This window comes from Loxodonta africana, chromosome 1, assembly GCF_030014295.1.
Source record: "Loxodonta africana isolate mLoxAfr1 chromosome 1, mLoxAfr1.hap2, whole genome shotgun sequence".
NCBI classification, from domain to species: domain Eukaryota; kingdom Metazoa; phylum Chordata; class Mammalia; order Proboscidea; family Elephantidae; genus Loxodonta; species Loxodonta africana.
The window spans coordinates 101,003,961-101,029,858 of record NC_087342.1 but is presented as its reverse complement, the minus strand read 5'-3'; the positions used below and the strand labels follow the sequence as shown (position 1 = coordinate 101,029,858).

General features: G+C 40.0%; 1 protein-coding gene across 1 annotated transcript in view; it reads right to left on the bottom strand.

Moving 5' to 3' along the window:
- The window catches only part of DNAH8 (dynein axonemal heavy chain 8), a 347,089-nt gene that overhangs the window by 121,160 nt on the left and 200,031 nt on the right, over positions 1-25,898 (bottom strand). Inside the window, exons 54-62 of the mRNA XM_003404207.4 lie at positions 24,916-25,025; positions 21,575-21,738; positions 20,424-20,616; positions 17,974-18,096; positions 15,429-15,559; positions 7,510-7,663; positions 5,565-5,729; positions 3,781-4,007; positions 1,740-1,858 (exon numbers count right to left, since the gene is read on the bottom strand). Of these exons, the coding sequence (XP_003404255.4) occupies positions 1,740-1,858; positions 3,781-4,007; positions 5,565-5,729; positions 7,510-7,663; positions 15,429-15,559; positions 17,974-18,096; positions 20,424-20,616; positions 21,575-21,738; positions 24,916-25,025 (1,386 nt within the window). The remainder of the gene's footprint in view (positions 1-1,739; positions 1,859-3,780; positions 4,008-5,564; positions 5,730-7,509; positions 7,664-15,428; positions 15,560-17,973; positions 18,097-20,423; positions 20,617-21,574; positions 21,739-24,915; positions 25,026-25,898) is intronic.

The window sequence follows — 25,898 nt, the reverse complement described above, 5'->3', positions numbered from 1 at the left end:
TTGCAGCTGAGGTGACAATGAGGCAGATAATACATTAACATTTTTTTGTAGTTCTCTTTGCTATAAAAACTAAACTAAAACTTTGTAACTGTGATTCTCAGTATTGTAGAGAAAAACAACTGGTTAAGTGAATTTCTCACATTTTACTGGATTCCAGACAGTGAGAGGTATTAGTAAATGTTCAGGTCTCTGGGGGAGAAAAGAAACATCTGGGACTCTAGGGGGAAGAAGCACCAATTTGTATGTCTGCCAGTTTCCATGGTGTAAATATTCCCACTAGGGCTGATTTTGAGCTGCCAAGAAATTCTCACTTGGACACTACTGTATAATATTTCCACCACGCAGGCAAAATAGATAGAAATCACCTGGAGAACATTAATAATAATAATAAGATGTAGTAGAAAATAATTATCATGTTTATTTTTAATATAATTTATTTAATTGTAAGTTTATACGATGTATTTTACTAAAGGCTTTGTTTAACAACTGGCTCATAAAATCCCTAAAAATTTAACAATAGGCATTCACGAGCCAGTATGAGTCAGCTTCAGCACACCAATAGTTTTACAGCATCATGCAGAGAGGCTTCAAGAACGTGAACCATGAGAAAAACAACAGAAGAAGCTTTTTTTCCACAACGTTTCTATCACCACCATAACTTCACAGACCAAGTGATGTGTAGGCAAAATAAAAAGAAAGCACTAAAGTATGTTTTCCACCACCCAGGTATCAGTTTGTCTTACTGTGGTGGCTTGAATGTTGTCATGATGCTGGGAACTATGCCACCAGTATTTCAAATATCAGTGGAATCATGCATGGTGGACAGGTTTCAGTGGAGCTCCCAGTCTTAGCTTTCAGTCTCAGCTTTCAAACTACAACAAATTAGGAAGAAAGGCCTGGCCATCTACTTTCAAAAATTAGCCAACAAAAACTTTATTGAGCACAACAGAATATTGTCCAATATCGTGCTGGAAGATGAGCCCCCTAGGTTGGAAAGCACTACACAATAACCACAACAACAGATTCAAACATACCAACAATCATAAAGATGGCACAGGACCAGGTAACATTTAGCTCTGTTATAAAAAAAAAAAATTTTTTTTTTTTTTTATACGTAAGATCACCATGTGTCAGAGCCGATTTGATGGCAACTAACAACAACAACAAAATGCATTTTGGGTCATTGGGGCCACATGCTTTCTGGACATATAATCTGTTCAATTTATACTTTGCCCAGCTCTCTATTTCTGAAAACCAGCCAGTGAAAACTCTATGGATCACAGTGGTCTGATCCACAACTAATTATAGGGATGGCATGATGCAAGACTAGGCAGTGTTTCTTTCTGTTGTGCATGGGTTGCCATGAGTTGGGGTCCAACTTGATGACAGAAACCAACAACAACATCAACATGGCAAATCAAGGAAAATCATACTGAGATAAAAAACTGTAAGCTGATTTTTGCCCTATCTCTGAACAGTGGCTCTGTGACTATGGTGACTTACTGTGTGACAGAGCCGAACAAGCTGAGAGAGATGGTTCTAGAGAAAAAACAGGCACCTCAGTTTACAACTTCTTCTACCCACACTTTCTTGACAGGTTAGAAGATACTTAGGGGCATCCCTCAAAATTATCCAAATATAAAAGCTAGTATTTTCTCATCAAAAAGAACAATATCCATCAACAAAATATTAGGATCAGTATCAAACGAACCCCCTGAAATAGATTGTGTTCTTCTTACCAATATTCATACGTTCAGCTTGTCCATCAATATATTTCACCTTTTCAGTATAAATGTTTTTATAACCATTTATAAACGAGAGATAGGATTTTGGGGTCACGTGTGCTCTTCGGCGGTATCTGAAAGTAGAACATAAATATCTATCATTTTAGTGCACCCCCAAAACATGTCAATACAGACGTCTTCCTGTTGTAAAACCAGGGTAGTCCTATAGAGCGATTCACTAGCAAGAGGACAGGAATTGTGTCTGGCTTCCCTAGCCATGAGGTACAAACAGTACTAGATTCCTGTCTGATGGGGCTTAGGGTCTTTGACTTGACCCTCACTATCTCTCTGGACTTCTATTTCCTCATCTGGAATATTGAGGAGAATCTCTGCCCTACGCCTCACAGAATTTTCTGAGTCTCAAGTAAGGTAACGTATAAGAACACGCTTTGTAAATTTTCATTTGTGCTGCGATGCATTTTCATACATAAAACCAAGCTCTCCCCTGGGTCACTGGATCTTCCTTGAAGTCAAGACAGCCACATTTGATTCAAACGTTCTAATCCACTATGAGTTGAGTATAGGAATTACATTTAACCATGAAAAGAAATATTAAAAATAATTTTATAGAGAAGAAACTCAGATGAAAGACAAGCTCTTCACATACTATAAAGTGATTCTACCATTTACATTAATTTTTTTTCACTTTTGGAGTTCTGAAGTATTTTTGACATTTTTGAAGTTTTATGGACTTGGACATACATGTGATTACCCTTATAGAGTTATATACATGTGACATTGAGAATAAAGCTCTACAACTTAAGATGATATGAAAATTTTAGAAAACACACCAAATTAAAAAAATAAAGCAACAGGCTTTTGTAGTTGTATGAAGGTAAAATTTTACATCCACAGATGACAGTAGCAGGAGGAATTCAAGTTAGGTAGAAAGAAAATCTTCCTCATAGTAAAAATTAATACACACTGACTGACCAAGAGAAGCTAGGAGATTATATAGAATTCTCTAAAATGGGTGGCTTTAAGCAAAGGAGAGGGTCCAGGATAGACAAAGTTTCATGATATGGATCCCCCAGAAAGTTGATATAAGTGCTACCCAGATTCTCCATGCAGAAAAATAGGCGTAACCTTTCTACGGTGCACTGTACCCACTAAAAAGGGTCCCCGGGTGAAGCTCATTCATTGAGGAGCTCGCTGCTCTGGAGACCAATGTTAACCCACCTTTATCCACATTTCTCAACTTTACACATTGACTACATGCTTTGGAAACCCTGGTGGCGTAATGGTTAAGTGCTACGGCTGCTAACCAAGAGGCGGGCAGTTCGAATCCACCAGGCGCTCCTTGGAAACTCTATGGGGCAGTTCTACTCTGTCCTACAGAGTCGCTATGAGTTGGAATCGACTTGACAGCTGTGGGTTGTTTTTTTTTTTTTTTTTTTTGGTCATGCTTTGGGGGAAAAAAAGGATATTTTTGAACTGTTTATACCAGTTTTCACATAATGAACGCCATCGCTGTTTTTAGTGAGTGTACTTTCCAATGGGCAATTAAAATTTTGTTTCATAATTGTTTGGCATGAAAAACACGGATAAAATTTAAGCAATGCAAATACAAAACCTCAATGTTCCCTTAACATAAGGCAATAAAGAAACTTTTAAAACAGCATACTTTTGAAATCACAATGAATCATACATTTGAACAAGAAACTAATTTTAAACCATTTATAATGAATTAGTTAAGGGCACTTTCAAAACAAAATTAAGTAAATGAAATAAAGTGACTCATTAAGCATCTGTTACTTTGGGGTCTGGAGGGGAAAGCGGTATTTAAGTGTGGACACTAGTTAATTTTTAAATCTCATTGGTTTATCATCTTTTCAATGCATAATCACTAGGAGAATCAAAGCAAGAAAAATCTAAGTGCAGCTGGGACTTGGTGCTCAATCAACACGAGGAGTCTCTTACTGGGTATTACGCTGAATTCCTCTTCCGAGTCAACACTGAGGCTCTGTAGCTGTTATGCTTATGTGATGGCACTTACCTTTGAAAATAATTTTCACAGTTCTCTGAAACCATGTCATGAAAGAGACCCATGGTTTCTACGACTTGCTTTTTAGTTTCGGTAGAACAGACAATGTTGTAGCCTGAAAGGAAATAGGAGGCCACTGCAATCAGAGCCTCCTTCGGCCAGCGACTAAACCAGTCCATAGTGCAACCTGATATCAAGCCAGGAAACTTCAAAGAACGGGCACGGAACTTCTCACCAACCTATTGATGGCAAAGACAAAAAACATTAGAAACACAAAGGGGTTACAAGTTGGCTAGAGAGAAAACATAAACCTATCAGGGTTATACATTCTGAGGCAACAGCACAACATCACAATTTTTTTTTTAAATCTCTTCTTAGGCCGCATTAACATATAAATCAAGTGTCCAGATGAAGGGAAGCAATATTTCCACTCTCTTCCTTGTCCTAAAACTACGTCTGCATTATTGGGTTTGATTTTAGAGATACTTTTTAAAGAGGAAATTGAAAAAACTAGAACCCTTCTAGAGAGACATAACCAGGACAATGAAAAACCTGGATACTATGACAAGTGAGAACAGGTGAAGGCAACAGGAGATGTTTGGTCTAAAAGAAAACAGCTTGAGGAGTCTATAAATGCTGCCTCAAAATATCTGAAAGCTTCATATGGGTGAGGGATCTCATTCATTTTACAGGGCAGATTCAAAATCAGAGGGGAAAAGTACCAAAAAAACCCCAAACCGGTTGCCATTAAGTCAATTCTGATAGGACAGAGTAGAACTACCCCATGGAGTTTTCAAGGAGCGCCTGGTGGACTTGAACCGCCTACTTTTTGGTTAGTAGCCATAGCACTTAACCACTATGCCACCAGGGAAAAAGTATAGAGAGCCTAAATTCAATTCACTGTAAAAGAAAGAGCCTTCTGGCAATTAACTCATTGCCATCGAGTTGATTCCGACTCATGGTGACCCTACAGGACAGAGTAGAACTGCCCCATAGGGTTTCCAAGGTTGTAATCTTTACAGAAGCAGATTGCCACATCTTTCTCCCATGGGTTCGAACTACGGACCTTTCGATTAGTAGCCAAGTGCTTAAGGGCTGTGCCACCAGGGCTCCCTTCTGGCAATTAGGCTATCTAAAAATTAGGCAGGCTGGCTTGTAAGCTAGTGAGACCCCTGGAGCAGTGTTCTCTAGTAGAACTTTCTGTGATGATGGCAATGTTCTACATCTGTTGTTTCCAGTACAATAACCACCAGGCACTCGTGGCTATTGAGAGCTTGAAATGAGGCTAGTGTGACCAAGGAACTGAATTTGCACTTTTATTTAATTTTACTTAGCTAAAATTTAAATAGCAAAATATGGCTAATGACTACTATATTGGACAGCACAGTGAGCTAGGAAATAACAGAACCTGTACCAGGGACATTTTAAATGGTATATCTGTACCGGGGACAGAGCTGGACAAAATTATATCACTGATTAAAAAAACTATTTATATTTCTAGGTAATTAATTAAAATTGTAAGCTATGTGATAATTTCTTTAAATTTTTAATTTAATTTAATTCTTTTAATTTTAAATAGGCATATTTAAAATATGCCTATTTTAAATTATCACCCTTTGGTCTTGAGATCTTGGTAGGTGGAGACTGGTATCAGTGAAATATTAATTATAATTCAATGTTACAAAAGTTAGCTTCTGAGAAAATTATCTCATCAGAGAAGGTAAACTAAGTGCATCTAAATTAAAAAAAAAAAAAACAACTCCTCCTACATAGATATAAATAAAATAAAAACTCACTGGAGAAAAGCAGAGAACAACATGCAAGTTCCTCCTCGCTCTCGAAATGAAATACTCGTAGAGATTATCAAAGGTAGGAGGATGGCGAGGCAGCTCCCTTTTCATCACCGATATCAGACCTTGGGTGATTTCATCCATCTCATCCCGTGCAAACAAATTGGAGATCTTTGAGGAATAGACAAGAAAGTGTGTTGAGTTTTAAGAGTTCCTCACAGTCACTTCACTGCCAAGGTCTGGTTCTCGTTTTTCCTTACACATCATCTTTTTAAATATTTTCTTTCTGCATTTCCACAGTTAAATGCCTGGTTTGCCAGAAATTACCAAGAGTGCAACCTTCTATTGAATAGCTTGATCAAGATCAAATTATGTTTCCCTTTGCTCCAAACAGCTATCACCAAAAAGCTCTCTCTCCCACCACTTCAATTATCTCTTTAAATTGTCCGGTGCTGCCCTCTGTTCTTCACCTCATAGTCAATCTCCTCAACCCTGGCTCCAAGATACTGAACTAGCTTGTGCACGATTCAGTGTCAATATGCACCTTTGTGCAGGAAAGAGTTCATACAGCATGTCTGTTCTTTAGAAGGACATGCTGGCAGGGCTGGCCACTGGCATCTGGGCTGCCATCTGGGAGCTCGGTTTTTGGAATGTTTCCTCCATTAGAATGGATAAGGTTGTTCCGCTGTGCCTAGACTGCATGTACAATGTGATATAAAACGAACAGCTGCTTTCCATCTGGGAATCTGGAATTTTGTGAGCCCAAGGGAGTCAATACAAGACCAAATCAAAACCAAACCAAACCTGTGACCATTGAGTGCTGTAATCTTTACATAAGCAGGCTGCCACTTCCCTCTCCCACAGAGTGGCTGGTGGGTTCGAACTGCTGACCTTTCAGTTAGCAGCCGAGTGCTTAACCACTGCACCACCAGCGCCCCCAATAAAACCACTGGACTCTGAATCTCCAACAGGCTTCCCTGGGCAGAAACATGGCACACGTGTTACTACATTCCTGATGGAGGGAGAACATGCTTTGTATGGCCCCTTTGGAGAGGGCATAGGAAGCCTGCATATCGATTCCCTCCAGACTCCACTTGATGTATCTCTTTCTTTATTGATGGGGCAGTGTATCCTTACTGTGCTGCTGTAATAAATCTTAGCCGTGAGTACAGCTTACGCTGAGTATTGTGAGCCCTTCTAATGAAGCACCAAATGTGCGAGTGGTCATGGAAGTGCTCACCCAAGTGGTGTCCAAAATGATGACACTTCTTACTGCTTACTGTCACTTACCGCTAACATAACTCCTTCAACCATTCTATACTCCTCTCTATTAGAGAGAGATGTTATCGTTGTTGTTAGCTATCATCGAGTTGGCCACCGACTCACGGTGACTCCATTCACAATGGGATGAAACACTGCCCATTCCTGCATCACCCCTATGATGGATGTCAGATACGAGCACTGTGATCCACAGGGTCTTCACTGGCTGATTTTTGGAAGTAGATTACCAAGCCTTTCTTCCTAGTCCATCTTGGTCTGAGAGTTCCACTGAAATCTGTTCAACATCATAGCAACACCCAACCCGCCACTCACAAATGGTGGTTGCATATGAGGCACACTGCTCAGAAATTGACCCCAGGTCTCCCACATGGAAGATAAGAATTCTACCACTGAGCCAACATAGATAGAAATACTTGGCTTCTCCTAGGCTCAATCTGAAGATTGAAGAGACAAATAAGGAATAATATTTGAAATTGACCAAAACATCTGGAAGTGGGCAACATTAATTTCACAGGAACTTCAGAAAATTTACCAAATCCCATATTTAAGTGCTTTCTAAAATCAGAAGTAGTGCTAACTGGCCCCGCTTCTGAAGGGTTGCTGCTTTTTCTACTCAGATATGACTTAAAAAACTTTAAATACGCACTTTTTCTCAACTTTTGAGACCTACCTCCCCTGAAGATAGCAAGTTGTTAAGATATTCCAGAAATGCCTCATCTTTTATTTCATTGTCAGTAAAGATGAAGGTGATGCCTTTTCCATCAGCACCAGCAACTTTGTATAAAAATTTTAAGTCCTCTGTCAGATTACTCACATTATAAGACCTAAAAAAAAAAAAAAGCAGGAGGAGCTTTAAAATTATAAAATACATAGTCATAATTTATCTCAAGACTTAATAAAAAACCAAACCTGTTGCCGTCGAGTCAATTCCAACTCTATAGCAACCCTATAGGACAGAGCAGAACTGCCCCATAGAGTTTCCAAGGGGCACCTGGTGGATTCAAACCGCTGATCTTTTGGTTAGCAGCCATAGCACTTAACCACTATGCCACCAGGTTTTCCTAAGACATAATAACCCCTGATAATTATAGCATAAACTGTACCTGCTCCAAGAGACCATAAATCAAAGTGCCCTGCTAGAAAACAGAGATTAGAGCTAAATGTCTACATGTTCTTTTTCAAACAACTATGCTTTTTTAACTTGAGAAGCAAGAAAGAGGAATTTACCAGAAGTAATCTATGAAAAGTAATTGAGGATAGGGAAACAAACTTCCTAGTACCTGCAATCTGTTAGTTCTTAGCAATCAGTTTTGCCCAAGTGAATATAAAGGTAATATCTGAAACTTATCTGATGTGTTTGGATGGGTGAGAAGTTCACAATAAATTATGAATAAAATTAGTCATAAATTATATATAGCAGCAAATTGCATAGCTAAGTGGCTAGCTATAGAGCAGCCCTAAGGAAAAAAGATTCATTACACAATGTGTTATAAATAATAGAAATTTTATAATTATGTGATTATGAAAAAAGATCTTGGTCTTTGTTTTTCTGCTTACTCTGTTTTCTGCTAAATGCATGTGCTACCAGAAGCAATATGATTTAAAAAAAAAAAAGCAGACATTTTCTGGAGCGCTGTATGTAAGTTCTGATGAGTAAGTCAATGACACAGGCTACAAAGAAATTGTCACTTGAAGGAGATTTTACAGTGTAAAGAACAGGAAATGTAAACCATATGGTCTAATGGAAAGACTGTGGGCTTTGGAGCCAGAAAGACCTAGGTTCAAATCCACGCTCTGCAATCTTGGAAAAGTTCTTTCACATTTTTCAACTTCTATTTCTTTATCTGCAGAAATACTGGTAATATCTACAGGTATGGTTGTTGTGGGCATTACAGATGTTTTGTTGTTGTTAGTTATCGTCAGGCAGATTTCAACCCATGGCGACCCCATGTGTGCAGAGTAGAACTGCTCCATAGAATTTTCAAGGCTGTGACCTTTTGGAAGCAGATCAACAGGCCTGTTTTCCAAGGTGCCTCTAGGTGAGTTCAAAGGGCCAAGCTTTCTGCTAGCAGGCAAGTGCTTAACGGTTTGCATCACCCAGAGACTTCTAAGTTTGTTGTTGTTGTGGGCTGTCAAGTCGATTCCCACTCACAGAGACCCTATAGGTCAGAGTAGAACTGCTGCATATGGTTTCTTAGGCCATAGTCTTTATGGGAATACATCTCCAGGTCTTTTCCCTTGTGGAACTGCTGGTGGGTTCGAACCACCAACCTTTTGGTTAACAGCCAAGCCCTTAATCATTGCACCAACAGGGCTCCTTGGATGATATTTAACTGCACTTAAATGAATAAACGCTTATTTTAAGATGTTTAAACTAAAAGCAAGGAGCCCTGGTGGCAGAGGGGTTGGAACACACCAGACGCTTCGCAGGAGAAAGATGTGGCATTCTGCTTCCATAAAGATTACAGTTTTGTAAACCCTGTGGGGCAGTTCTACTCTGTCCTATAGGGTCGCTATGAGCCAGAATTGACAGCAATTTTTTTCTTTTTTTTAACTAAAAGCACTTGTTACCCACTTCCGGTGGACTATACTGAAATTATTGTAGACCCAGGTAAAAGGAGCGCCATCAGAGAACAAACATCTCTTTCAGAATAATTTCAAAAGGAGAAAATTCATTAAAAAGAGAAATTGGTAAGATGCGTCACTGAACCACAGCTTCCCTTGTGAGGGCAATGCAGCCCACATCCTCCCCAGAGAGGTGCAGCCTGGTTCTGTTAAAGTAATTCTCTCACTGACTGGTCAGGATCTGAAGCAACCAGACACGGGCTGATTTGTTTTTAAAACTGGCTGTTATGTATTGCTTTTGTAATACATAGACATAGTCACAGCACACCCCCTTCTAGGTCCTGGTCTCTCTTGCTTCTTTCTTTCACAACCAAGCTTCTCGAGAAGTGTCCTAAACTTGTTATCTCTGCTTCTTCACTTCTGCACCCAACCACTCTTCTGAAAGTTGCCACTTTTCTTGACCAATGGACATTTTCAGGCCAACTCTCGACCCCCTTGGTTTCTGGAAACCATTTGGGATTTCCTCCTCTCTGTTCAGCCTCTCCTTCTCACTCTCCATTGTAAACCCTCTTTTGCTACATTAGGAGATCCCAGTATTCACTCTTCAGCCATCTTTTCTTCCCACTATGAAGCCTATTCATACTCCCATTGGCCTTAAAAATGTCCTCCACTAAGACTTCCACCCTCATATCTCCAGATCTCTCTCCTGAATACCACATCTATTAGTCTAATTACCTGAATGTTCTGTAAACATCTCATACTCCACACATTTCTGAACTGAATTCTCATTTTACTAGCTGCCATCGAGTCAACCCAACTATAGCAACCCTAATGGGACAGAGTAAAACTACTCCCATAGGTTTTCCAAGGCTGTAATCTTTATGGAAGCAGGCTACCACATCTTTCTCCCACAGAGTGGCTGGTGGGTTCGAACCGCTGACCTTTGGGTTAGCAGCCAAGTACTTACCCACTGGAATTCTCATTTTACCCCTTTAAAACTGATCATTTATTCATTTGTTCAACACATTTTAACAGTGTTAGTAAAAAGTTACCATTTTATAGTAATGGTAAATAAGACAAAGTTACAATCACCATCTTCAGGGAGTTTATAGATCAGTGAAGAAGACAGAAATTCAAACAAGCATTTTTTTTTTAATGCAGTATGATTCAAAACTACTAGAGAAATTGGAGTGTCGTCCCAGACTCTTGCTTCTTTCCTCTCCTTCACCCCATATCCAATCAGTTGCAAAGTCCTATCAACTTACCCTACTTTATACTGTCCCCACTGACTCCTCCTCTCTAATCCCATTTTCCCTGCCTTAATTTAGGCCTCTGTCATTTCTGACGGCAACTGGTGCAGCAGTACCTACCTCAGCAACTCAAATACCTACCGGATCAGTCAGGTAATGCCAATGAATGAAGCAGGGCTGGTAGGTCTCGGTAGACTGGAGGACTGCCTTCCTATCTAAGGATGCAGCTGCTACTCAACTCCGGTCAAATGGCAATGTAAACCCAGGGTTGCCCACTCTTCCCATTATTTTAAGAAAAGTCAGAAATATATTTTTTTATGTGAAGTCTCCCAGTTTTTAAATGTTGATAAGGAACTTAAAATTTTAAGCTTGATTTAATTTGATTAATCGCTAGGTATTTGATAGTTTTTGAATGTTCTTATAAGTTGTATCTTACTAAATTTTGACTTTTTATTTGTTTGGTTGCAGAGTGGTATGAAGGGAGAGGAGAATTTATAAGGTGATCTAAAATTTATATGGAAATAGAAAGAACCAAACAGTCAGGAATCTTGAAAAAGAACAACAAATTTGGAGAGCTTACAATACATAATATCAAGATGTATTAAAAAGCTACAATAATTAAAATATAGGTAATGGTACAAAGACAGATAAATAAACCAGTGGAACAGCTATAGCCACATACATAATTTATGACAAAAGTAACACTTATGATATGGCAGGGGAAAGTTGACCTTTTCAGTAAACAGAGCTGTGTCAACTAGATGCCTATATCAAAAAATAATAATAATCTTAACCTCTACCTCACTCTTTATAAGAAAATAAATTGTAGTGGGTTATAGTTCTAAATATGAAAATACTAAATTATGGTTGCAAATATGATAGAAATCATAGAATAACTTTATAAACTTGAGGTAAACAGAGGTTCTCAAACAGAATTCAAAGAGCACTAAATGTAAAGAAAAATTGATAAATTAAGTTTCATTAAAATTACAAGTCTGTTTAGTAGAAGATACATGAAGAGAGTTGAAAAGGTAAGCCAACAATTGAGAGAAGATATTTGCAATACATACTTCGACAAAGGAACTGTACCCAGAATACATAAAGAACTCCTAACAATCAATAACAAAAACAATCACAACTCAATTGAAAAAATAGGCAAAAGATGTGAACAGGTATATTTCACAAAAGAGGCTATCCAAATGGCCAATGAGAGATAAAAAGGTACTCAACATCATTAGTTATCCGGGGAACACAAGCTGAAACCACAATGAGATACCACTACACACCCACTAGAATTGGTAGAATGAAAAAGACTCAAAATACCAAGGATGGACAAGGATATGGAGCAATGGAAACACTCACTCACTGTTGGTGGAAGTGTAAATTGGTACATCCACTTTGGGAAACTATTTTGCAAAGCTACTATAGGTGAACATACGCATGCCCTATGTCTTAGTCATCTAGTGCTGCCATAACAGAAATACCACAAGTGGTTGGTTGGCTTTAACAAACAGAAATTTATTCTCTCACAATCTAGGAGGCTAGAAGTCCAAATTCAGGGTGCCAGCTTCTGGGGAATGCTTTCTGTCTCTGTCAGTTCTGGAGGAAGGTCCTTGTCACCAATCTTCCCCTGGTCTAGGAGATTCTCAGCACAGGAACCACAGGTCCAAAGGACACACTCCATGCCCAGTGCTTCTTCTTGGTGGTATGAAGTCCCTCTCCCTCTGCTCGCTTCTCTCTCCTTTTATCTCTCGTAAGATAAAAGGTGATGCAGGCCACATCCTATGAAAATTCCCCTTACATTGGATGAGGGATGTGATCTCAGTAAGGGTGTGGTATCCCACCCTGATCTTCTTTAACATAACCTAATCTTGCCTCCATAACCACAAGCAGAGATTAGAATCTGTAACACATAGAAAAATGATATCACATCACAAAAGGGAGGACAGCCATACAATACTGGGAATGATGGCCTAGCCAAATTGACACATATTTTGGGGGGACACAGTTTAATTCATGACATTTCACTCTTTGCCCCCCACAAATTCTTGCCCTTGCCACGTGTAAAACACATTCACCCCATCATATCATCCCAAAAGTCTTAAATCAACTCGAAGTCCAAATTCCATCCTAGGGCAAAATTCCTCTTCATCTGTGAAACCTAGAATACAAGTTATTTGCTTCCAAAGTACAAAGGTGGGACAAGCAAAAGTTAGACATTTCGATTACAAATGGGAGAAATTGGAGGGAAAGAAGGGTAACAGGCTCCGTGCAAGTCAGTAGAACATATTACATTATCTCCCAAGCCTTGAAAATAATCCTCTGTTCTCTGAGACCATTTAGGCAATGGCCCTGCCCTCTAGACTCAGTGTTGGCCACACTCTCCAGATTCTGGGTGGAGGCTCCTTGGCCCTGAGCTTCATCTCTGCCTTCCAGGCCCACCGGGACAGCAACTCTGCTCCCTTGCATTTGGGTGGCCCCATTCTCCTAGTCCATCTGAGTGGCGACCTTAACCCCTTGGCCCTGGCAGGCTATGTTCTTCAGCCTGTTGGGCATGGCAGCCCTGGCCGCTCAGCTTTGGGCAGCAGATCTGGCCCCATCCTGCTGACACTCGTGAACAGCAGCCCCACACTCCAGAATCAAATTAGTGAAGGTCTGACTCTTTGAAACCTAGGAGGCTGTAGCCCCACCGTTGAAACCCCAGGGGCCAAGGCTCCACCATTTGAGACCCCAGAGGTTGTGGTCCTACCCTTTGAGACTGAGGCAGCTCTGCTTCCTGTGTTCCTCATCTCTTCAGCTTCTGCTTCTAGGTTTCTTGGCCTCTTGGCCCCTCAGGCCCTTGGGCCAGCTTAGTGTCTGCCCTGCTCAGGCAAGTGTTCCAACGCTCTTTAGCTCCACCAGTAAGTGCCTGGAGGCACCCTACCGGTAAACTTTGTCTGGAAGTCACTCAGCTCTCTGGCTCCATCCGTTGGCTCCAGCACTGTCTTGCACTGCCAATCTCCTGGCTCTGTTGCTGCTATGTCTCTCCTGCTGCTTTGTCTACGCCATCTCTAATGTTACAGCTCTCCTTACTTCCTTTGGAGTCCTCACCAGAATTGTCTTTGACATCCATAATTCCACCAACAGTCTCTTCAAGGCAACTTAAGACTCTTCTAGCTTTCTATCCATTCACAGTCTCAAATCCGCTTCCACATTTTAGGTATCTGTTAGAGCAGTGGAAACCCTGGTGGCGTAGTGGTTAAGAGCTATGGCTGCTAACCAAAAGGTCAATCGTTCAAATCCACCAGGCGCTCCTTGGAAACTCTATGGGGCAGTTCTACTCTGTCCTATAGGGTCACTATGAGTCAGAATCGACTCAACAGCAGTGGGTTTGGTTTTTGGTTTTGGTTAGAGCAGTGCCCCACTCTTCTGGTACCAAATTCTGTCTTAGTTATCTAGGACTGCAATAATAGAAATACTGTAAGTGGTTGGCTTTAACAAACAGAGATTTATTCTCTCATAGTCTACAAGGCTAGAAGTCCAAATTCAGAGCACCAGCTCCTGGGGAATGCTTTCTCTCTCTGTCAGTTCTAGGAGAAGGTCCTTGTCATCATTCTTTCCCTGGTCTAGGGGCTTCTCAGCACAGGGACTCTGGGTCCAAAGGACATGGTCCATTCCTGGAACTTATTCTTGGTGGTATGAGGTCCCTCTCTGCTCAATTCTTTCTCTTTTTATCTCTTGTAAGATAAAAGGCGATGCAGGTCACACCCCAGGGAAACTCCCCTTACATCAGATCAGTGCTGTGACCTGAATAAGGGCATTGCATCCCACCCCAATCCTCTTTAACATAACCTAATCTTGCCTCATTTACCACAGGCAAAGATTAGGATTTACAACACACAGGAAAATTATATTACAAAAGGGAAGACAGTCACACAATACTGGGAATCATGCCCTAGTCAAGTTGACATGTATTTTGAGGGGACACAGTTCAATCCATGACGCCTTCCCTATACCAGCAACTCTACCTCTAGGAGTATACCCAGACTCATATAAGAATATTCATAGTAGCTCTATTTGTAATAGCCCAAAAAGCTGTGGTAGGGGGCAAATCTTTATAAACAGTTGTTTCTGGTAGGTACCATTGAGTCAATTATGGCTCACAGTGACCCCAAGTGACTGCACCTAGAGCTTTATAAACTGTAATCTTTAAGGGAGCAGATCACCAGGTCTTTACTCCTACAGAGCCACTGGGTGGGTTCTAGCTGCCAAACTTCCTGTGAGCGGCCAAGCACTTCACCATGGATAAACCGTAGTAATGTGTGATAAAGCAGCATACTATATAGCAATAAGAACCAACAAACCATTGCTACATGTAGCAATGTAGATGAACCTGGCAAACATAGTGTTGAGCAATAGCAAGTGGACAGGAAAGATTAAATCCCGCATGATTCCATTTATATAAAGTCCCAAACAGGCAAAACTAAGTCAACATGCCTAGACATCAGACTATGATCATCCTTGGAAGGGACTGCGACAGGACATGGTTGGAGGGGTGCTTCTGGGGCACTAGTAATGTTTTATTTCTTCATGTGGGCCCTGGCCACACAGGTGTCCTTAATTTGTGACACTCATGATTTGCATATGTGTCCTTATATATATTACATTTCGATAAAAAGTCTGCTGGAAAAAAGAAATCTACCAAATTGTTATATAATTTTTTTTGAAAGTAAACATTTAACTCCAGATAAATTAGCTATGGAAAAACATACTGTCGTGGTTGATTTTCTCCTACCTGGTTAACGTTATCTGGAATATTTGATATCCCGCTATAAAAGAGGCCAACCTCGAAAGACTCTGTTTTCCTGAGCCACCAACACCCACCAGCAACGCATTTCCACATGATGTTCGAACTATCCGTGAAATCTGTTTTGAAACAAAAGAGCATTTATTTGAAAACGGGATTCAAATGTTTACGTTTTCTTGCACTAAATGGGTCCAAGGTTTGGCCATATGTTTCTAGATGAAATTAGAGTCTTTCTTTGAAATTGTATAGCTCAGGATTGTAAAAGAGTTAATAATTAAAATTAAAGTTTCATATTGATTTATTCAACTGAAATTCTTCCTTGCCCATCTATATTTACATCATGAAAAACAGAACAAATTGGCTTTACCATCTCATACTTAAAAATTATTCTCTGTGTGTGTGTGTGATTTTATTACTTTTGAACTCAGAATGTGGTGGAGCTATTCCTCCCAGACTGCAGAAGATGTAAGAAGGGAGTTTAGGGCTGTTTTCTTCTCACTCATCAGTATAACACACTGAATCATGTAGACATCTAGCTCTACAACAAATACTACCTCTATCATCTCTCTGCCAATGAAAAGTTTTAAAAAGTACCCAAATTCCACTTACAATGGTGGTGGGGGGCATTTATAGAAAAAGACTTAGACAGCCTCTGGTCTTGTAAGTTGCTCTTCTACAGTTGAGGATAAGGCTGGCATTGTGGTTCAACTCTTACGGAGATCTGCTAAGGCAGTGCCAGAGCTGTCTTTTACGTTAATGCCACTGATTAGGGAGAAAGTCTAGTCAGGTCACTAATTTCATTATCACAACTAAAAAGCATGTTTTTTGAAAGGCATATTTTATGTATGGCAGAGTAGTAGCAATACCTTGATATATATTAATCTTACGATATATTTTTCAATATATTAATCACTTTTGTGCTTTTGCACCTAGGACAATACCCCAGGTCCTCAAGACCTAGCCACAGTGGGAGCTCAATAATTACTTGTTGAATCGATGAACGGATGTGAAAGCTTCCTTAGGACATCTGAAAATTCACCAACTTTGCAGAAAACAACTAGATAATAAATACAGAGCTAACTGCCTCTTCTTTATCAAACCTTCCTACTCCATGTTCTCTAGTCATGGAAAAACTCCCTTTATATCAATCAATTATACGTGAAAACAACTCCCTTCTACAGCCCTTCAGATTTAAATCAAGCCATGCTCATTTTTCGTGCTGCCTCTAGTTGGCTTCTATTTTTTCACCAGTCCTATACATCCCTTTATTGGAGCCCTGATGGCACAGTGATTAAGAGCTCAGCTGAAAACCAAAAGAATGGCAGTTCAAATCCACCAGCCACTCCTTGGAAACTCCATGGGACAGTTCTACTCTGTCCTATAGGATCCCTATGAGTTGGAATTGACTTGATGGCAACAGGTTTATACACCCTGGTGGAGTTCCTGGGTGGTGCAAATGGTTAACATTCTTGGCAGCTAACCTAAAGATTAGAGGTTGAAGTCCACCCAGAGGCATCTTGGAAGAAAGGCCTGGAGAGCTCCTTCTGAAAAATCCACCATTGAAAACCTTATGGAGCACAGAATATTTTAATCAAAGATTCTGTAGAAGAATCCTGATCAAAAGGGGGGAAATGCAGAGCAGAATTTAAAATTCTTATGGAATCCAGATATTCTGGCGCCATGGAGGCTGGATGAACCCCCAAAATTATTGCTCTGAAATAAGCTTTAAACCATAAGCCAAAAATATCCCCTGAAGTCATCTTAAAACCGAACAATAGTTTAGCTTAACTAGCAAAGAATGTCTGCCTTGAGCATTATGCTCTTTTAAAGAACTATCTATATGGGATTGAATTGACGACAACAACTGGAAAGATTAGATAGTAACCTTAGGAGGCAGTGAGTTTATGTTAATGGGGGAGGAACAACTCAAAAAAGGAGGGTGAGAATGGCTGCACAACTTGAATGTAATCAATGTCACTGCTTTACACATGTAGAAACTGTTGAATTGGTGTATGTTTTGCTGTGTATATTCTCAGGAAAAAAAAACAAAAAATAAAATAAATTATTAAAAAGAAAAAAACCCTATGGAGCACAGTTCTACTCTGATATACATGGGGTCACCGTGAGTCAGAATCAATTCAACAGCAACAGGTAACCTGGTAAAACGTCCCTGTTACCCTTTCCACATCAGTTTGTCCACAATCTATAAGCCAGTCACGAAATTGGCATTTTTAAAGCATCAGCTCCATGGGGAACAAGATCTCCATAATATCAAAATACAATGTGAGGAGGGAATATTTCTTCCCAGGGTTCTCCAAGTTACGTTCCAGGAAGGTAAAATTCTTTGACTCAGTGTGTCAAAAGCTTTGAACACATCAATTTGTCCTTGAAAAACATGTGCTGTCATGCTGATGAATTCAAATAAGGGGTTATAAGCTACCTGGTAAGAACTTATTCTCTCAAGAAGTATCCAGGAAATTTACTAAGCTTCTACATAATCTATTTAGATCAGTAAAGAGTCAATAGTTAGAACCTTTATAAGATGAGTCATTGCATCTTTAAAAAACACCAGGTCAAGAGATGTTCCTCTAATGATTTCATTGAACTGTCTCTGGTAAAACTGGAGCTTTTCAGACAGGAATTCGAAGCTTGGTATCTAGGGGGTGGGGAGGAAGAAAAATATTATTTATTAAGATCCAAATATTTATGAAAGTAGCCATTGTAAAAGAACTCGGAAGTAATTCTGGAAGGAAAAAAAAAAAAAAAACCTATGGATTTCCAGAGATTTGTTGCATATTGATCTACTTTGAGTTATTTCCATTTTCTGAGGCCTGAAACCTAACGGCACAAGTTGGACGTTTCCAATACAAAATCATTTCCGCTCTTCCCTTCCCAGAAGCCCAGCACCGACTTCTACCCATGGTAATTAATGTTGGAATGGAACAAATATTTTTCTCAGTTTTTATTTGCTTTTTAATATTGTTTATGGCTTTTTAAAAATATATACACGTTTTTACATTCTTTCTGTAGTCAAACACACAAGTCCTTGGCATTCTGAGGTAAGTAATCACCTACTTTCTTTGCTTTGTGTATTGTTTCCTCCCATTTAATTCTTTGATCTTTGTGCACTTTAGAATCTCTATGTTATGTGACCCATTTAAAAAAATCCCTTTGGAATCTTGTTTCCCATTTCAGGAAACCTAGGGTTTTTTTTTTATACATTAATTTAGGAAGAATGGGGCATTATCATTTAGTCAAGTATTGTTTTATCATGTTTATTCGTAGATATTTTCCATTTTGGTTGTTGTTGAGTGAAATGCTTTTTTGTTGTATTTTCTACCTTGTGATTGTTGGCATAGAGCAAAGGTTAGCAAACTTTGTAAAGGGCCAGATAGTAAACATTTTTGGCTTTGTAGGTCATATGGTCACTGTTGCAACTACTCTGCCATTTTAGCACAAAAGCAGTCATAGACAATATGTAAACAAATGAGGTGTGGCTATGTTTCAATAAATCTTTACTTACTGGCACTGAAATTTGAATTCCATATAACTCTCAGGTTACACAATATTATTCTTTCTTTGACTTTTTTCTATTTCAAAATGAAGTCAGCACAACTGGACCAAAGCAAAAGCATAGAAGTGTCCTAGACACATCCAAACAATTTGAGGGTCTGAGTAGCTGGGGCTGGGACCCAGGGACCATAGTCTTGGGGGACATCTAGGTCAACTGGCATAACAGAGTTTATATAGAAAATGTTCTACATCCCACTTTAGTGAGCAGTGTCTGGAGTCTTAAAAGTTCTGAGTAGCCATCTAAGATACATTTGTCCCATCCCACCCAGAGCAAAGGAGAATGAAGAAACCCAAAGACACAAGGAAAATACTAGCCCAAAGGACTAAAGGACCACATGAATCAGAGACTCCACCAGCCTAAAGTCAGAAGAACTAGATGGTGCCTGGCTACTACCAATGACTGCCCTGACAGGGAACACAACAGAGAGTCCCTGACAGAGCAGGAGAAAAGTGTGGAGCAGAACTCAAATTCATGTAAAAAGACCAGACTTAATGGTCTGATAGAGACTGGAGGGACCCCTAAGACTACGGCCTCCCAGACACCCTGTTAACCCAGAAATGAAACCATTCCCGAAGCCCACTTTTCAGACAAAGATTAGACAGAATCATAAAACAGAAAATAACACATGTGAGGAACATGCTTCTTAGTTCAATCAAACATATGAGACCAAATGGGCAGCTCCTGTCCAAAAGCAGGATGAGAAAGCAGGAATGGTCAACAACTAGACCAGTGGACACAGGGGACCCAAGGTGGGAAGGGGGAGCATGCTGTCACATTGTGGGGATTGCAACCAACGTCACAAAATAATAGGTGTACAAATTTTTGAAAGAGAAATTAATTTGAGTTGTAAACTTTCACCTAAAGCAAAATTAAAAAATTAAAAATCCTTCTTAGCTCACAGATCCAACAAAAACAAGTGGTAGGCTTGATTTGACCCATGGACTACAATTTTCCAACCCTTGGTATAGAGGATAATTATTGAGTTTTATGTGTATTTAATCTTTGGTACTAACCTCTTATTAGTTAAAACAGGTTTTCATTTGTCTTGGATTTATATAAGTAGGCAATCATATCATCTGCAAACAATGGTATTTTGATTTTTTCCTATCTTATAATTATGCCTATTTTCTTTTCCTCATTTTATTGCACTGCCTAGAACTTTCAAAGCAATGTTAAATCATAGTGGTAACAGTAGGCATGCTTGTCTCATAACTGACTTTAGTGGGATTCCTGCTAAATTTCACTGAGAGAACTATTTTACTTGGTCCATGATAACTATGAATCACAACACACAAAGAACTAAGAAGTTACAGCAATCCCACAGTAGGCCCAGAAAAGGGGAGGCAGGGAGTACTGTTCAGTTAGGTAAGTGGTACAGGAAACTTTTTCTGAAGGATGAAAATAAATACCAATTCATAGACTTTGGGAACTTCAAAAGTAGTATCTTCAGGTTCATCACCAGTTGGTTCAGGCATTTCACGGAGGAAATCTACAAAGTATGGTTCCGGAAGAATACAGGATGCCATTTCTGGGCTAACATTTTCTTCAATGGCACGAGTAAGGTGGGCATTAAACCACTGCTCATCTTCAGGAGTTATAAATCTGAAATTAAAACAGCCTAGTAAAAATGCAAAATATGTATGCGTCTTCTAACTACACGTGGCTTCCACCTCCCTCCACCTCCTCCCAGCCTCTACCTCACCCTTTCGTCATAACTCCAACCAAAGTAGTCGTAACATTAATAGTATTATTTATAGGAAATACAGACAGATAACTTGGGTAGAGTCAAATGTCTCCAAAGATTGCAATGGGACTACAGAGGTGATAGTCAATAGTAGGCAGGTGTCCTCCTTCTGGGTGTGTGGGCAGAGAGTGCATGGCATACAAACCCTTCTCACGCAGTATCAGAGAAGGAAGAGAGGAGGAAGGGGGACTAACATTTGATAAGTACCACCTACACGTGAGACCCTCTGCTAGAAACTTTACAACATTGTGGGATTGGCACTATCATCCACATCCTACAGATGAGGAAGCTGAGTGAGGCTCAGAGAGACAGCTGAACTTACACACCAGATTTCACCATGCAAAACCTATACAGAGCTAACAATATTTATAATCACGCACAACTACAATTTGCCTCTGAATTTTACCAACTCTCTGACGAAGTGGCGATTTACAAAGATGTACTGTTGAAATCATACTCAGATAAATTAGCTGAGCATTTTTTTAAGGAGACCAGCAGGTGGGAAATGGCATCCAAGCCCCATAAGCTCTACAGCAAATAAGATGATACTCCTTGCTCTATTTATCTGAGTAGATAATGCAAGAATTAATCTAGTACTATAAGCTTACTATATAAACCCGCTGCCATCGAGTCGATTCCAACTCACGGTGACCCTACAGGACAGGGTAGAACTGCCCTGTAGGGTTTCCAAGGAGCGGCTGGTGGATTCGAAGGGCTGACTTTTTGGTTAGCAGCTGTAGCTCACCGTAGTTCTTAACCACTGTGCCACCAGGGCTCCAAACTTACTATACAGAATGTTTAAGCTGAAAGAGGCACCTGTCTGCAATTACTCTGTTGCACTCGTGCTTGAAAAGGGACAGGAGGGTAGAGACTGAATCACACTCCTCAGCTTTTATGGTTAACATTCCTTGCCAAATTCGGGAAAGATCTCGAAGATTAAAGATGTAGTGAAATTTGGAAGGAGTTGGCAGCATCTTTACCTAAAGACAAAAAAATTAATACTTACACTTAAGTTTTTCAAGAGAAAACTAAAAACACAACTGCTTCTAGAACCACTTTGCTTCACAAATCCTATCTTATATAAAAACAGTCAGGCTGGGTAAATAAACCAAGATTAAATTGCATATTTTTGTTACAGCACTGATAGAAAAAACACATCATAAATAAACCAACAGAGAATTTAAAAGGCCTTAAGTCCTTGAATGGAACTGATTCAAGAATAACGTACAATGCCAGGTCTACTACCACTGGTTGGCTTTCAATAATTCACTTCCCCTCAGTTCTTGACAACTATGGGAATTGTGGCACTAATCATTCCCAGCCGCTCCACGGGAGGAAGATGTGACAGTCTGCTTCTGTAAAGATTACAGCCTTGGAAACCCTATGGGGCAATTCTACACTGTCCTATACGGTCGCTATGAGTTGGAATCATCTTGATTGCAATGGGTTTGGCTTTGGGTTTGGTAATCATTATTAATCTTACCAGTATATATATGGAAATATGTCATAACAAAAAACTGAATGTGAGCTGGTTGTCGTGCAGGTAAGAACACTGAGTGTTCGCCTCTCAAATCAATAAGGACTATCTTGTATAGACTGCTTTGGTTAAGGTCCTTAATGGGTTTCAATTTCTACAAATATATCTGCATAACATAATTTGGGTTTCTGTGGGGATCCAGGCCTAATCACGCACTTCCATATAGCTATACGTCTACAACAAATTGACAGGCAAATCTGACACGCAGCTATTAGGTAATAGATGTTTTCTGGGTTTTTGTTTAAGTGCAAAGTCTGTGTTCAGCTATGCAAATTTATTTACTATTTCTACCAACTTCTAAACTCTAAAAAGGCAAAGCTATAACAGTAACACATTCTTATCCAGAGAGATCCCAGTTAAGGGATAAACCTGAGTTGCACTAGGTATGAAAGGCATTACTGGTCATGTTTAAAGATCATAATTGATATCACTATCATTGTATTCGAAAATAAAAAAAAGCAAACACTTTCTTCAGTACCTGTTCATGGAATAAGCCCTTTCAAATGGTTAATGCACTTGGCTGTTAACCAAAAGATTTGAAGTTCAAGTCCATCCAGAGACACCTCAGAAGAAAGTCTTGGCGATCTACTTCTGAAAAACCCACCATTGAAAACCCTATGGAGCACCATTCTACACTGACACATATGGGGTCACCAAGAGTGAAGCCAACTTGATAAAAAAAAAAAAAATTTTTTTATTTTTTACTTGATGGCAACTGGTTTATACTGAAAAAGCACATTTGAGTGACCCAAGTGACATTTAGAGTAAATTTTTACAGGCTAATTCACCCTGAGGCTGGATGAGACCACTTAGATAAAGAATGTAGATGGGAAACAGGTTCCAACATTGAGACCAGGTGCCCCCCAGTGTTTAGAGGAGGAGAAGAGAAGGAACTTTAAAGAAGGTAGCCAGTGACGTAAGAGGAAACCAGGACAGAAGGATGCCTCTGAAGCTAAGTGAAGAAAGTGTTTAGAGGGAAGGAGTGAATCATTTATGTCAAATGCTGCTGAAAAGTAAGCGGGAGAAGAAAATTAACGTTTGGACTTGGCAAGATTGAGGTCTTGGTGACCTTGATGAGAGCAGTGTAAATGCGAGCCAGTGCAAAATGGGGTAAACGACGGAAGAAAGGGAGGAAGTAGTGCAAGTAAACATTTATATAACAAACGAAGCTTTGAGGGAGAGACTCCCAGAGGGCCAATGCTTTTCAGACAAGTAAGTACATAGGCACCTCAAACTGAACAATAGGCTCACATGGGGCTTCTCACAGAGCATTATCTCAGAAACTCAGACCCTGCCATTCGTCTACCCATCCATCCAATAGATCTTTTTTGAGTTTAAGAGAGTGGGAATAGCATGTGCAAAAATCCTGCGTTGACATGGAGCAGAACCCCATCCAAGGAACTGATCACTGCAGGAGGCTGTGTGGAAGAGCATTTCATAGAAATACCCCATTCCTCTCCTGAAAATTCTGTATCTGGAATTCCTCCAGCCCTCCTGGGAATCTGAAGGCTGGTACACTTCAGCCTTCCCACAGGATAAGCTTCCACCCAGATGTGTGTAACTGGCCTAATCAATGTAGAGTGAACTGCAACTAGTCCATTGTTGGGTCACCTTCACCACTTTTCAGCAAATGTATCACCCCGTTTTTATCTCAGACATACACTTCGTTGCCTTTCCACAAGTGCTGCCTGAAGTCATCTGGTGCCACCATGGATATGCTCAGCTTTACTTAGAGTACTGACTTGTTTACTGAAATCTAGCCCATTTTGTTAAGAACAACAAAAAAAAACCCATTGTTGTCCAGTTGATTCCGACTCATGGCGACCCCATATGTTAAGAGTAGAAATGCTCCATAGGGTTTTCTTGGCTGTGACCTTTACAGAAGCAGATCACCAGACCTTTCTTCTGTGGCACCACTGGCTGGGTTCAAACCACCAACCTTTAGGTTAGTAAACCAAACCAAACCAAACCCACTGGGGTCAATTCCGACTCACAGCGACCCTACAGGACGGAGTAGAACTGCCCAATAGAGTTTCCAAGGAGCACCTGGCAGATTCGAACTGCCGACCTCTTGGTTAGCAGCCGTAGCACTTAACCACTACACCACCAGGGTTTCCTTAGGCTAGTGAAGTCCAGTGCAAATCGTCTGCACCACCCACGGACCTTTGTTAAGAACACTACCATTCATTTGCTAATTCACGTTCCACCTCGGAAAAGCACAGGAGTTAGACTTTAAGTCTTGGTTGTATCTGGTAACATGTATTCCCTCAGTCAACAAACATCTATTGAAGTTCTGATATAGTTTGTCTGAGACAGACATACAAATCAGAGTAACAAGTGGAAAAGAAATGTCCTCGTTTCTCCAAAATTCACCTTTATCTTGGACATCTTGTCTGGTTTATAGTAATATCTCATACATATTGAAAGCCTCATTCAGTCACAATATTTGCTCCCTGGAAGGGGAAGGTGTCATAAATCTATTTGAGCACATAATTTGTCTTTTCCCAAAAAAGCACTATAACACATATGATGTTATGATAACTTAAGGAGCCATGAGGTGAGATTGAGGCTGAATAATAGTTGGCTTTTTTTTTATTATCAGCAACAGACCATTCTGTACCTTAGTCCACTGCCATAGCACTCTGCCTGCTGAGACTAAATTCACAATCATCTCACATATTTCAGGCTTGAAGTTTCTGCAAGGATCAAAGTATCCACAGCCAATTACCCCTGGAAAATAAACAAGATTGAAGATACAACCATACTAATAGATTACAAGGTACATGTTTATCCCAGTGAATAATAAATCATTACAAGACTGACTAAGCTGAGTGATCTCAAGAATTTCTCTCAAGGAACCAGTTGGGACAGGAAATCAGCAGCGGGTCTGCCAAAGCTTAATGTGCAGAGAGAAGCATTTTATATGTATTAACTCAGTTAACCCTTTCAACACCCTATGGGAAAGAATATGAGGTAGATATTATTCCCATTTGTTATGGATCGAATTGTGACCCCTCCAAAAAGATATGTTGAAGTCTTAGCCCCATACCTCTTAACACCTGAATGTGATCCTATTTGGAAACGGGCTTTGCAGGTTAACATGAGGTCATACTGGAGTAGTGTGGGCCCTAATCCTATTAACTGATGTCTTTATAAGAGAGGAAATGATACACAGAGAGGCATGGGAGACAGAATAAGATGGCCATGTGACTACAAAGCCAAAGAACACCAAGGATTGCTGGGAACCACCAGAAGCGAGGAGAAAAGCATGGAAGAGGTTTTCTCTCAGAGTCCTCAGAAGGAATTCACACTGCCAATACCCTGGTTTGTACTTCTAGCCTCCAGAACTGTGAGACAATACCTTTCTGTTCTTCAAAGCCACCCACTTTGTGATATTTTGTTAAGGTAGCCCTAGGAGACTAAAACATCTTTTTAATATGAGAGAACTCTAGCAGAGAGCTTAGTATCTTGCCCAAGCCCACATAGCTAGTATAAGGGTGAATCATATTTGAACCCAGGATCACATTTGAACCCAGGCAGCCTGGCTCTGGAGACTGTAAGTTAGCATTCACCCTAAAGCACATGAGAGCTGGAAAACTACTT